At 40.0% G+C, this 14512-nt stretch overlaps 2 protein-coding genes across 2 annotated transcripts in view; one reads left to right on the forward strand and one right to left on the reverse strand.

Moving 5' to 3' along the window:
* Window positions 1–2794, forward strand: LOC132911261 (mRNA-decapping enzyme 1A). The gene is made up of 4 exons (XM_060967788.1): window positions 1–424; window positions 903–1356; window positions 1436–1918; window positions 2006–2794. The coding sequence occupies exons 1-4, from the start codon at window positions 216–218 to the stop codon at window positions 2240–2242; spliced, it is 1383 nt and encodes a 460-aa protein (XP_060823771.1). The 5' UTR covers window positions 1–215; the 3' UTR covers window positions 2243–2794.
* The window catches only part of LOC132911280 (BMP and activin membrane-bound inhibitor homolog), a 25952-nt gene continuing 14220 nt past the window's right edge, over window positions 2781–14512 (reverse strand). The window contains exons 2-3 of the mRNA XM_060967843.1: window positions 4330–4581; window positions 2781–3850 (exon numbers count right to left, since the gene is read on the reverse strand). Coding sequence (XP_060823826.1) covers window positions 3597–3850; window positions 4330–4581 — 506 coding nt within the window. The 3' untranslated portion in view covers window positions 2781–3596. The remainder of the gene's footprint in view (window positions 3851–4329; window positions 4582–14512) is intronic.

Genomic DNA, 14512 nt, shown 5'->3' on the forward strand with positions numbered 1-14512 from the left:
GGCTTTCTGTGATGTTACTAACTCGCAGATGTAGCAACGGTATCAACCTTAAAATCTAGTATGACGTTTAATATACAGGCAGCTGCTTACGTTAGATCAAAATACAGTGCTCTTAGTGATTGGCTTGCACGACTAAGCTAAATTTCAATTGAATTAGGAAAATACCGATTATTCTTGTATTTCATAAACTATACCATCAAGCTGTAAGGAGCACGATGACGGATTTAACAGGGTTACGAATGAACGTGGCCGCTCTGAAACGGGTAGACCCCTATGTAAAAGATATTCTGGAGACTGCGACACACGTAGCACTTTATACTTTTAACGCAGTTAATAATGAGTGGGAAAAAACGAATATTGAAGGTGCTCTATTCGTATACTCGCGAAATGGCGAACCCTATAACAGTGTTCTTATCATGAATAGGTAACGTATAACGTATATACGTATATACATACATATACATGTACATTTTTGTATTGTATTTGTCTATATTTTTTAAACATATTACAAATATTAAGCATACGAGTAATAACATATGTATAATTTATACCATTCATTAATACATTCAGTGAAAATAACGTTCTAGGAAACATGTCTTATAGTTAAAGGCACAATGAATATTTTAATATTTTCTATAACTCATTATTTCATATATTGTATTGGAAACATTGTTTTTATTAGATTTGCATTAGTAAAACAAATTAATGTATATGATTTAATTACAATATTATATATAGTTTGCTAGGTATTTGAAGTATCATAATACTATATACCTTATAGTGTTCAGTGATCTTGTTATAGGTTATTATCTGACATTATATGAAAGATAATTATATATCAAAAAAATCTGTGCGAGTCTTAAATAAGCCTATTATTTTATGTATGAATAACATTCTTACAGATTAAATACAAATAACCTAGTAGAGCCAGTTACGCAAGGTTTAGATTTACAGCTCCAGGAACCCTTTTTACTCTATAGAAATTCCAGATGTAATATTTATGGCATTTGGTTTTATGAAAAAGAGGAATGTGTACGCATTGGTGCGATGTTGAACAAACTTATTAAAGAATCAGAGGAAAACCGCAAGACTTTCAATAAACCTGCTGTTAATATAAAAAAAGAATCCGGTCCTAATGCAAGCAATGTTGATATATTTAGTATGCTTAGTAAAGCTCAAGAAGACTTTAATACTAATAGAAATAATAGTAGTAGTGGAGGTGGTATCAAAGAAAGACATAGTACCAAATCTCCATTAGGTACTCCTACAACTGATGATGTATCTGGGCCGTTAGCTGCACCATTAGGTCCAGATGTTACTTCACAGAGTGTAATGGACTTTTTTGCAAAAGCAAAAGTTAGTATTACATGTTCAATCGTATATAATGTTTTAAAGTAAGGAGTTGGAAATATGTTAGATTTTACAATCTTTTTAGGTTAATACTGGTCACTTTAAGGCTGGAGATCAGCCTACTCCAGGGGGTACTGTTGCGAACGAAAGTAAGCCTTTGCTTGCTCGATTAATGTCACACCCAGCAGCTCACACAGTTGAACATATTGAAAAGCAACACAGATCTATAACCCCTCAACCAGCTACTCAACAACAGACTGCTCCAACTACTATACTGACTGCTAACAGTGCTTGTAATACAACAGCTTCGAACAGAACTAAAAAACGAAATAGAACTGCTTCTCAACAAGATTCAATGATACCTACGCCTGCGTCTTTAACTCAAGAAATTTTAACACCTATGAATCAAACTGCTACCGATACAAATGGAACAACAGGATTTCTTAGGATACAGTCACCCACAAATGCATCAACTTCTACTTTGACGAATCATCAAGCATCAGATATTATTGGTCCTAGCAATTCAAATCCACTCGCATCTTTATTTGCTCATGCATCTGCGACAACGGTGAGTGGTTGTATATATCTGCTCGTGTTAGGTTTGTACATTTATATAAGTACGCGAAATTTGAAATTTTTGTTTTAATCTTATCAGGCATCGGAAGATATTATTACGCCTCCCACTCTATCAGGAAGAGGATCAGCACCGGCATTAATTCCTCCTGTTATGTTTGCTGCCCCTAGTCCACCCGAACCTTTAACCAGACCATTAGAACCGTTGACAAAAAATCAGTTTCTTCGAGCCTTTAACTATTTATTGAGAAGTGATCCTGATTTTATCAACAAACTTCACGAAGCTTATGTTAAATCGTTCGGTGAAATACTGTCCTAGAACTATGACGTGTTAACTGGTATAAATGGAACCCGTCATGCGGGTTGTGACGGTCGACTGATTATAGTATCGAGCGAAACCTAGTATTTCTATGTTACATGTACATAGATGGAACACAATGTCCTGCTCGAATTTCAATTGAACTTGACTGGTAGCCCAATTTTTGGGAAGATCAAATCATAGATACAAATAAAGATACATACCTTAAACAGTATTTTTATAAGCTACTACACTTTTTCCCATGAAAAAGAGTGAAATGGATCATGGATGCGTAACAAGGTATAAAACGAGTGGAAATTGTAAAAGGAAATGAGACAAGGAATGTGAAAATTGTACGATTTTAAACTGTGATGCCAAAACATTTATATTATACTAACATTTTATGGTTACTATTTCGAAATGAAACGAGACAAATTTTCTGAGCTGATCAAATAGATTACCTATTTTACGGAATAATGACATACCCTTCCTATATATCGGGTATCGGTATGGTATGTATATGTAATTATAAAAAAAGGAGGAAATAAATAGAGACCGATTATTGAAAAATTATTTCAATGTATTTTAAGTCGATTTTCGTATCGATTTGTCCCTCACGAGTAACACGTGTTGTAAAATAAAGTCGTGGTACATTTAATAATATAATTAATATACAAGTTATGTCATACTATCACAATATAGTAATATTTATATGGAATACGATTATTATGTGAGGAGTACATGATGTACTAGAATAACTGATTTGCGGAAGAAGATATCTTATACAATTAAAAAAACAAGTATCAGACTTTTTAGTGTTCTTCGTTCATTTTTCATCGATATCGTTTCTCGATGGAAAGAATTATTCTTATTGCAGGATTATATGTGTATCCCTTGAGATTATATTGTAACATTACTATGATCTTCTGTCTAAACCCGTCTTTAACAATCGAAGTTCGACGATATCGTAAAACGCGATTACAATTACAATTTGTACGCCGCCTAAATAAGCGAATATCATTTAATATACGATACAAAATACATAATCTATTTACAATGCTACAATAAAGGCGTTATCATGCGTATCATTTTTTTTTTTCTTTCTTTTTTGCTTTTAATTAACGTCATGTACAAAGGCCCTGTTTTATTGACCTTTTCTCACTCTTCAATCGTACGACGATCATTCACAGGATCGTCGTTCAAAGGAATTGCAACTATCGATGCACAACACGCAATGTTATAATTTACAGCAGTCGCTTTTTTCACAAAATTCACAGCCAAGTGGAGCTATACAAGCCCGCTAGCTTTCTAGTTAGTCTTACTAATGTCTATCCGCTAGAACACTTTATCGAACGTCTTTGGGATTGCGAGATTATTAAACGAGAGGCACTTTCGGTGATCCTAATAACGGTGGTCCATTATCGGGCATTTGATGTGATCCGAGTTTGTCGCTTTGCGTCGGCACAGGCTGAAGCAATTTAGTGGCAAGACTGGCCAGTATCAGTAGAACGATTATACCGCAAATCGGTACAGCGATTGTGGCAGTCTTGAACCATCCATCTGTCGACTGACCTCCGTGATTGATCGGCTGCCCCGGACCGAGAAAAGGTCGTTGGTCACTCACCAGTACTGTTAACAATAAAAAGTCTTTCGTTACATACCTAGCTGTTTGAAATAAATTATGCAAAACGTTTCATTATTCATAAATTCACACAACCTTCGACTTTCGCCATTGTTTTAAATCACCGCGGTTCGAGGCTTCGTAAAATTCTCTTCCCCTCTCTCTTTCTACATATAGACATATATCTTAAAACATATTTATCAAACAAGTGGAAATCATTGAACTCAAGGATTTTTGCAACGTACGAGAAATAAATTTGAATAATCGAGTTAAAAGGAAATGATATTATGTTATCTCGCACTATCGATAAAAAACGAACGGAGCGTGACTTGTATTAAAAAAAAAAAAAAATTCGTTGCAAAATAAACGCCGAGACGCGTACGAAAATAGCATTATAGAGAAATATGAAAGCGCCATTCCTGATGGCATCGCGTCGAGTTAAGTTCACGCAATTTTAATGATCTTGCAATGAGAACATTCATTCAACCTTGAAGAGTCTTGTTGAGCCTGTTTCTCATGGCTGGGCTATCCACGTGGTTACAGAGATCTTGTTCGCAACAGAGGTATCCCGTAGGACATTGCTGTTCTTTGAAGCTCTCATCGAGGCAGCCACTGTAGGCGCTAGGTTCTGCTCTTAATAATGATGGATAAAAGCAGCCCCTGCCACGGCACATATATCCTTGAGGCACACATTCCGGTTGATTGCAATAACACCTCACTTCTCGGACGTATGGCGAGTCTGTAAATGGAAAAAATATTGAGATTAATTAATTTTTGTTATTACGAGAGGAATTCAAATCGAAAGATTTAACAAGATTAAAAAGGACCGGTGAAAAGAATTGCATGCGAGGACATCAAGTTTATAATTTGAGAGAATCACGGCAATGAAACAGGAATACTATTACGAGATCAGCAATATAAATTATCTCCAGTGCTACGCTCGAAATTGTCGGACAGAGGGAGAGAAGTTTGAGGTCAGAGAACATTCTTCTCAACTGGAATAATACCAAAAGTGCGATAAAGCGAACAAGACGTCTTTCGTTTCTCATGCTGTTTTTGATAATAATAGCCTTGATTGATAATAGATGATTCATTTTGATTAATGATGCAATATTACGGTTCGTCTTTACATACGCTAGATTCCCTTGTACTTGTCTCCAACATCTCGGATATAACAAGATTTTATCAACGAATGTATACTATTCAAGCGATAGGCTGCACGTTCTACTAATTGATTACATTTCATCTTTATTTATAAGCCTGTATAGTGGATAAGACAATTCGAGCGATATAATTCCACTATCGTTAAGCATTTTCACGTTCAAGCATTTTAAGCATAACTGCGTTGATATACTTGGCGGCCTCCCTTAATGAGTACCCGACTGAAAGTCATAAAAGATTATACCCTGCTCGTTGTAACAGGTATACAGAGAGCTTACTTTCGTTTACCTGCCGGCTACCAAGCCCTCCTTCGTTCATCGATGTGACTTATAATTTTATATAGGCTCGTATAAATATCTTAGTACATACATAATTCGATAAAATGCGAATCGGCATAAGATGTATATCTACGAGTACAGCGTATATCTCGCTAACGTATTTGTCAAACAAATTTCTTAAAATAAATGGTAGAAGGACAACAAATTTTGATAGAGAGTAATGTTTGAGATGTTTTGCTCGAAGAGACTACAACCGGGGGGTCTGGAAGAAATCCACGGCGAGAAACAGGCTCGATACAACACTGGGACCGTGCTTGACATAGCGTAAATATACATTACACAGAGAGAGAGTAGAGTTCTCTCCGCGGTGTGTTAATGAGGGCCGTATGAAATAAACAAAGAGACACGGAGCAGTTCGCAGTGACTAACCATCGTACCGCCTGTTTATTATGATAATGCGAAGCCATCTTTATCCGTGACTTTACTCTCGCCCGTTTACTCTTCTCTCAGCCTCTCCCTTCGCGTTTCCTTCGGCCAACGGAATAATTTATTTTGCTGCACAGGCTGCCATGTGGATTTCACTGCAACGAGCTACGGTTTAACGAAATAATTCATTAGCATGATTGAACGTTGCCTCTCGACTATTCTCATGAAACTCTCAAGGCGATATCGCGGCAACCTTCTTTTTGTCTTCTGTCATCGAGAAACAAAGCGACGCAACAGATCGATCGATGCGAAACTTCGATATCGCGAAGCGTGTCAGTCAAACCCTTTCGTCGGTGGAACAAAGAACTTTGGTTTTGTAACGATTAGCTGCAGCAAACTTGTTTATTATGGTAATGAGAGACCATCTTTATCCGCGATATTACTTCGTCTACCCCTCGGATCCTCCCTGCGTCTTTCCCCGTTAAACGATCCTTTCTCCCTCGACGAAACTTCTTACGTTCCCCTCTTTCTCCGACTTCTTGCTAATAAGCTTGCAGCGATGCCCTGCCTCTGTCTACCGTCTCTCTTTCTCTCCGTTTGTCTTTCTTTTTCGTTCCTCGTCTTTCTCGTTTTCTCCTCTCTCATCGCGCATCTTCATCTCTGTCGCGTCCACGAGGCCCGCCTGATCGGCGAATAAAAAACGCTAAAACAGCCGAGTCACAAAAGAAAGATTAAAGTGGAGAGAATATATGGAGAGAGGCATGCGGCCTCTCGTTGTGTGCACCGTTGCGTTGTTGTGCCGCTGCTCGCTCGGTTGGTCGGCGGCTCTCACGAGCCTTCAGAGCGACAAAGCCACCGGAGACTCGTAAGAGCCGTAAGAGGGTTTCAGGAAAACTTTTCTTCGTAATTCTCCAGATTACGTAAACTTCTTGCGACCAGTTTCGATCAAACGCAAAGAGTCCTCGTTCATCGAAGGGTTCTTCGTACGAACGACTCGGCCGTTCCAAACTTTTACGAAGATTCCGTTCTGTGAGTCAATTATAACGTAAGTAGTTTTGCTCAAAAAGTATCCTCCGATGATGTAACCTGCGATACGACGTCTGTATTTTATCTTACGTTACGGTTCAGTAAGGTAGTTTGAAGTTTCTCCAAAAAGGTATACACGCCTTTCCTTTTTCTTCGGAGCCGCGGAACGTGGTTAGGAGGAAACTAGAGAGAACTGTATCTACTCTGTAGAGGAAGGGAAGAAGGGAGGAAAGACAGAAGAAGCTGGGGAGAAGGGCTTCGTGTGCGTTTAAAATAAAAAGGGAAAGAGGGAAGCAGCGGGAGGTCGAGAAGGCCCGGGCAAAAGAGAGATACGGCCGACATGCCTGGAGCCGAAGAAGACCCGTCCGAAAACAAACAGACTGCTTCGCGGGGTCGTTCGTTATGCGTCCATGGCATATTAATTATTTCCCGACGGGCTCTACCCCCGTCTCCCTCATTCTCTGCCCATGTTGCTCGTATTTCTTTTTTTTACATTTTTTCTTCGGTTGCTAAACGATTACAAGGTTCGAGAAGCACGTGAATCGATGTTCTCCTTCGATTCCTTTTCTCCTGCATTATTTTCATAACAATTTCTCGATACGCATAATGCGAGTGTTGAGACATTTTTTATCAAGTGCGCGAAACGTTTGCTCAAATTGGTTGGATCTAACGATTAAAAATGTGAGACACGTGATCAAAGGCGAAGTATTGCAAAATTCGTTCCACATTCGACAGATTGCCTCGATTTAATGACGTTATAATCCGTAATTTATGTAAATGCGCGCGTGTGTGTTGCGAATTGAATAAAGATCACGGGAGGAAAGGGGAGAAAAAATATACGTTGCGATGCCGCGGGCAAAAAGGTAGACAGGTCTGAAATGCTTGACGAACGTTCTCCTCTGTGTGTTTTGCGCTCGTAAAACTGTCCGATTTCTTCGGGCATGATTGGCGAATTCTTCGTATCCGTATCTTTCGATAAAAGCTTCTAGCGACGCACACTACGGGAGTACGCTTTCGATGATACTTAACCTTTAACATACTGACGTTAGATATGTGTAGACGGCCGGGACATCGGATATATCTAACGAGATACACGTGCTGGTTACTTGTAACTCTCAGATAAGCTTGTTTATTTGTTAAAACTACAACAACAGGCTCGAGGGTTCATTTCATTTGCTCTTTATCTGGGATTAAATATTCATTTATGTAGACGAATTCCAACTACATCACATCTCACCCTGTTGCTCGTTCGTGTAAAAGTTAGCTAATTAATCGAATACTTTTCGCCAATTAACTCGCGAAACATCAGCCACGCGTTATTCCGATTTCCTATATATTTCTGATTTCATATTGTATGCGTTGGATGAAACATTTTGAAATTTCATTAGTACCATAACGGAACTGTTACGATTATACGTATAAAAGTTATAGGATTATTTCTGTAAATCTGTATTGAGTAAAATTTAGCTAACGACACAAATGGCCACTTTAAACATACGAAAAGCGTTAAATACGGTCGCAGTGAATTATGGCTTATCGATGTTATGGATAAAACTCGTGTATGATCGTGATAGTCGAGTCTCGTTGCGACGCTAATGAATTCTCAAAACGTCTTGCATAATATACACAAAATATGTTCATAAATTTCAACGTACATAAACGCAATGTTTTTTGAAAGTATTTTCTCATTAGGCTTCGTTAGAATTTCACTCGGCAATAAGAAGCTCGCTGGGCAAAGCCCGGCTCGATCGACGTGGAATTCAGCGAGCAAAAAGATAATCGATACTCGCGTCGATAACGAGTCGCTAAAAGCGCTCTACGAAGGGTTTATCCAAACGACTCGTGCAACATGCCCGAGGATAGAAAGCCGTGCTCGACGGAAACTTGATTTGAACGAGCCCCGTTGTATATGCAATTAGAAGAGCGACGACCCATGTACATACATGCACGGGTTGCGTCGTGGCTGAATGTACACCACCGCCGGGAATGATGAAACTAATGAGTTTCTCTCGGTTCCCTCAAGTGTATCCGTAATGCACGTACATTGCGTAACAACGTCCCTCGTATACGCGCGCACATTTATTTAAATCTAGTAGATTTTATTTCGTTGCAGAGGACATTTAAGAGGAGACGAGTCGCGGCTACGCTAATGGCATTACTTGGCCAATTACAAGGTGAACTGAATCGTCGATGACTACGAATATTGGATTTTCTAATTAATAGGAACAACGTCGACTTGTTATGTAATGACAATTAGCGGCCGTTGTCGACTAACGCCGATTAATTATCAGCTCTGTTCGTTTCGGTTTAATCATGCCAGGATTTATTTTGCTTCGTTGGTGGTATACTATCGAATACAGGTAATTCGCGTTCTCTGTTCAGTCGACGAGGAAAAGGACACACGCATGACTAATTTCACAAAATTCTCTCATTCAGCTTAGCTAAAATATTCTATCTGCTACTACAAAAAACCGAAGAAGTTTTATCGTTTTCTTTGTGCGATCATTGTTCTCATTTTTTGCTCGATTTAATTATAATTTAAAAAAATGCTAAATAGGAAATTTTTAGTAAGAAGGACACGGTAAGATTCGTATTTCAATTTTTGTTTCCTTCTCACCTGATCGGCTGTTGTTCTAACGAAAGCGTGACGAGAGAAAGTTTATCGCTGTTCTCAATTGTTCATTCCGGTAACCGCGTTATGAGGTAATTGTTAAACACAGAGTGACTCGGTTATCTTAATTTCTAATTAGTAACGTCCATCGTTCTAAATTGCCGCAATTAGTATTCTACTGGGACATAAAGCGCGTTGGTGGCCGAATGTCACCATAGCAGCGTTGAATTTCACAGGAGCACACCCGTGGCTACGAATTCGTGCTGTTTCTGCCATGGCGGAAGAAAGTTATCATTACGTTACGGGATCATTGTAGTTACATTACAGTAGTAAGAAAAAAGAACAACCATCGAGATAATAATCTGGGATTACGATACAGCCAAGATTACAACTCCCGGCGACTGTGTATGGGTTCGCGTGCATGGAAGACGAATGGTTCGCGAGAAAAGGGGTCGTTTCATCGTTTCTCAATCTTGGCAATGGTACACATCGTCTTTTGTGCGTGCCTCATCCGCAGTAGGTCTACCGGGCCTGTCGAACGAACGATTTTTCACTGCTAACATGGCAAGATGCTACGGAATTCGGAACGGTCTCTGCGGTCGCCGAACCTATTAAAATCTATCCAAAGCGACATAGAGAATTCCTACAAATGTTCGATAGTTTCGTAGCAACTAACTCTTTGACTTAACATCGGTACAGCGTGTAGTTATCGTAAAATTCGAGTACGAAATAGTTGCACAAAAGTCAGTCAGAAATAAATTGGATCGTAGATGTTCACAATGTTTAATTATACTGTTTCTCGAATTTTTGTATCGCAATTTCACTCCCAAATTAACGAAGAAAGACACCTTTGAAGTTTCGAGACGTTTATACATAAATTTGCAATATCGTTAATGTGTCGATTTTCTAAATCCAATTATCCTGAATTCTTCGCCGTTTTGTTACATCATCGAAGGGTTAAACGATGTCGGGTCGAAAGGATGAAAAATCAGCGTTTCTTCTTCGCGTAAGAATCTCTTTTCCCTTTTACTATGCGCCGTAACGCGTGTAACAGTTATTACCTAACTCGCTTCCATCCACGTCTCGACGATAATTCGCTGCAAGGATCGACAGATTGGAGGACACGCGATCCAAGCCAGAAATGGCTGGAACGAGCAGCGGGAGTATTAAGGTAGCGGTGGGAATTATAAACGGTTTTTAAAACGACAAGAAACAAAAGGAAAGAAAGAAGAAAGGTTGGCGAAACGAGTCACGTCCTGCGATCCACCGCGGGACACCTGTTCGTACCCTGACCGCGAGTGGGCTATGAACCTACGAAGTTATGCGAAAACAAAAAGGCCCTCGGGAACGAAAGGTTCCTCATCGACGCCGAAAGGAGTGGTCACCGAAGAGACGAAGAAGATGAAGAAAAGGAGGAGGATGGAGAAAGTAAAGGAAAGAAGGAGGACGAGAACAGAGGGACCGGTCCTCGGAGAGTTCCTCGAAAGATTCGTGAGAACTTTCGTCGAGCTGGCACGCTGTCTTCGTGGTATTCGAATACGCAGGTCGCCGGATCGATGCACAGGAAGAAGGTTAAGCAGCGATCCGCGATGAATGGGATCGGATACTGAACAAATTTGGTACACCTTTTATTGGCTTCCATCGATATCTCCCATCGGTGGATACCTTTGCAGCAGCAGCTGAAACTCTTCCACGATGGTTTCTCAATTACTGGGATTTATAGCGGCACGCGAGAGCATTTGAACATTTGTCATAGAAAATATATATAAATATATTTTTCCGTGCGTTATATAAAACATTTTAAAGCTTCGTTATCGCTGTAACGACACGCGACTGCCATGCTTATTTTGGAAAAATTTGAAATCAATCTGAAATTGCATATAGATATAGGAGCTATAACGTCTTTACAATAAATTATTACTATAAAACGCTAAAAAATTAATGTTCAGGATAAATTGATCACCATGGTTGGGTCTTAGTGAAGTTGGGTATCAGTGAAGTTTTAAAATATTTCGTATAACACACGCAAATGGTTTTTATAGGTGTTCGAATACTGTGGTTAGTCGCTGTATGTTTGACAGGAATTTTCGAATTGGTATTTGAAATAGAACAATATGAAAGATTTTCATGAAGCTATGCTTTAATACAGACGACAGATATGCTAATCGTTGAGATTAGTAGCGATTAGTAGAAAGCATCTAATTGGGTCGTTAAGTTAAAGTATATGGATGTTTCTTTCACGGAGATTTTAACTATGAGAATACTGGCGGGATCAGGACAGTGGACAACCGATAAAAGCTGTAACTAATGGTGCCCATTAAAGGGGGCCGGGTACCGCACCGAATTTAGTTGACTCTTCATTGACTTGCAACGAAAGACGGCCCCGTGTTTCTCTCCAGGAGGTCTACGATAGGTTTTATTGCAGCTGCGTGGATATTTTGACCACGTTGGATGGTTTTGGATCATCAAGGTACGCGCATGCCATGGCAGCGTTATATATAATCTCAAAAGACAACTGTGCATCCGTTTAATGGGTTTGACCTTCTCCTTTTTTCCTTTTTAAGAAGGATGACTGGTCAGGAACAAGGTACCGATTAAACTTTTTCTCCTCTCGAGGAGATTTTACGTCGTGAGAGAGAGAGGGAGAGAGAAAAGAACAAAGATATCCTTAGCAGTTTTTTATGTCCGATATTAAGAATGAAATTAATTTTCTTACCAAGCAACTTTGCGTCTCGGGTCTGATTGGAACGCTGTCTCGGTTAATGATCTTGAAATATTTTTCGTAGATATGCAGACAGATTAAAATCACAATGCTGTACAGAACATATTTCGTCGAGTACAGAGTACAAGAGTATTACAAGGTTACGCGAAACAGCCATATAATACAATGGGGAGTAACGGGGTGAAGCAATTTCTGTGGGTAGGGGCTACGATGCAAAGCGGTTCGCCGAATGCACGACAAGTGCACCCGCATAATAGGCCGGTTCTTCTCCCTTCCTCTTTTCTCAGGCGGACGACTGGTCAGGAACCCGGAGCTCAATAAAACTTTTGCTTTTCGTGGTGTTGCGAAGTCCTTCGCTTCCTACCATGGAGATGCGAGCCGGGACCGGATTCCGCGTCGAATGAAAGAAAGGGCTGCTTAAGTTCTTTATCGACGGTGACACGAGCCAAATCAATTTCACGAGTGTCCGCTTTCTCAGGTGTCGTAATCTTCTTCGACGAAACTTTACGTCTCTTTGAAAGTCGAAAGGTTTCCCTGACTTTCTTTCGTCAACCAGACTGGTATTAGGTCAGGGCAATTTAAGAGACAAGCGGAACGATAAAATTGTTATTTTTTCAATTCTCGATCGCTATCCCGATATAACCAGATGATTTTCGAAGATAGTAAAGGAAATGCGAATTACACGAGGTTTACGTCTTTGTTTTGAAGCTGCTTGGACGATTTCCTAAAACTTTCATAAACCTCGATCGATGTTGGCTCTCGTAAAAATCTACCAAGATTATTTTTTGGAAGACGAGGAAGATTGTTAGAACCTTTGTTTGCAATAAGTTTGGTACAGGATGATTGGTAACGAATGATTGGAATGTACGATATAAGCAATTGATTGTCGTCGATCGATATCTGTACAGGCGTAGTCGTAGTAAAACTGACAAGCCACGCGTGTCGTGTACAAGTAATTATCATCATTTTATAAAAGGTGTAAATATAATCGCGAATATACATAACAAATCGTTCCATTTCAGTGTACATTGTGGATCTGTTGGTCGATTAGGAGACAAGTGTACAAGAAAATTAAATTACCACGAAGGTAACTCTACCGTGGACGCGAGACTTTAAATCACCATGTAAATCGACGATACGATCTTCGGACATGGAAGTGCCCCTCTGTACGTGCGGATCGGTTTGAGTCAATTAAATAAGACGAAGCTTTACTTGGTCGTTTCGTTAGCTGGCTCGCCATCGGCGGTACTAATTTCACCGATTGTATCACGAATGCGAACGAAGAAATTTATGGGGCCTAATGGACCGAATAAAGATTCGTAAATCGAATAGAAGTAATAAAGTCAAATTGAATTTTCAGCAGACTATCGACTAACCGAGACACGAAAATCGCAGAGAGACTTGTAACGTTTGAGGCGAAGACAAAGGGCCGGTAAGTCTCGATACAAATAAAAACTGTATTCCCGTGAACTTTCTATGCTGAAATTATACAGAAGAGGTATAAACCATCCGAGATCTCTCATCGAAGCTTCTAGCCGCAGGCAGTTCTCTTGTAACGGATACTTGGATCAAAAAATTGTCTCCGGCCAAGGGTATCTCCGGCTTTCGGCTAATTTTCGTTTCACAAAGGGTATGTACGAAGCTGGTATTTGCGTTGGGACCTGTAACTATCATCCCTGGAGTACCTGGCCATTAAAGAAGAGGGCAAGGCAACGCAGCGAACCAAGCAAAGGACGGGGTGGCAATTAGCAAGAACAATAGGGACCTGCAGGCCCTTATTTCTGGGAAGTAGGAGGGTCCCTCTGGGTCCTGCCATTCCAGAGGCCAGGTATATGTATTTTAGACTATAACCCACTGTCTTGTCATGAGCTCGTGTGCGTGCTGGTCTACGCAAGCGTTGGTATTTCGGCGCTAGAAGGCAGGTTCTTGATGTTTTCGAGAGAGGCAAACCAGTGATTAGCCCTACTTAACTCGACTGCGTGGACGCGGTGCGGGCATCGTCAAGTAAAAGGCATCCTCATCAATTACATGCAATTGCCAAATTGCTCCAAATTACATGCGTGGATCGCGGACCTTTTATGATAATACTTGCTCGTTTTGCTTCGCCGGGTACAAGAACCACCTTTAATTATCGCTGCTCCGGCGCTCCCCTTTCGAATAACGCAAACGTAATCCGATAAAACGAAACGAGTCCTTTGGATTTCTAGTATTTTTTCCATATCCAACGTTCTCACGTAAAGAGCGCTGTTGCACTTCTAATTTCTCACTCTTGGCCCTCGAGATTTTTCATATTCTCCTTCCAAGACGGAAATCAACGCGCGATATCTCGAAAAATGAACAAACGCTGAATAGATCGTTTTAAAAGTAGAATAGTTACGCAGAGAGTCACTTTGAAGAGAGATGTTCGAGTGGAACGAAGAGCAGAAAGAGTAGAAGAAGTATCGTT

The sequence above is a fragment of the Bombus pascuorum genome, chromosome 10 (genome assembly GCF_905332965.1).
Source record: "Bombus pascuorum chromosome 10, iyBomPasc1.1, whole genome shotgun sequence".
Classification (NCBI taxonomy): Eukaryota; Metazoa; Arthropoda; class Insecta; order Hymenoptera; family Apidae; genus Bombus; species Bombus pascuorum.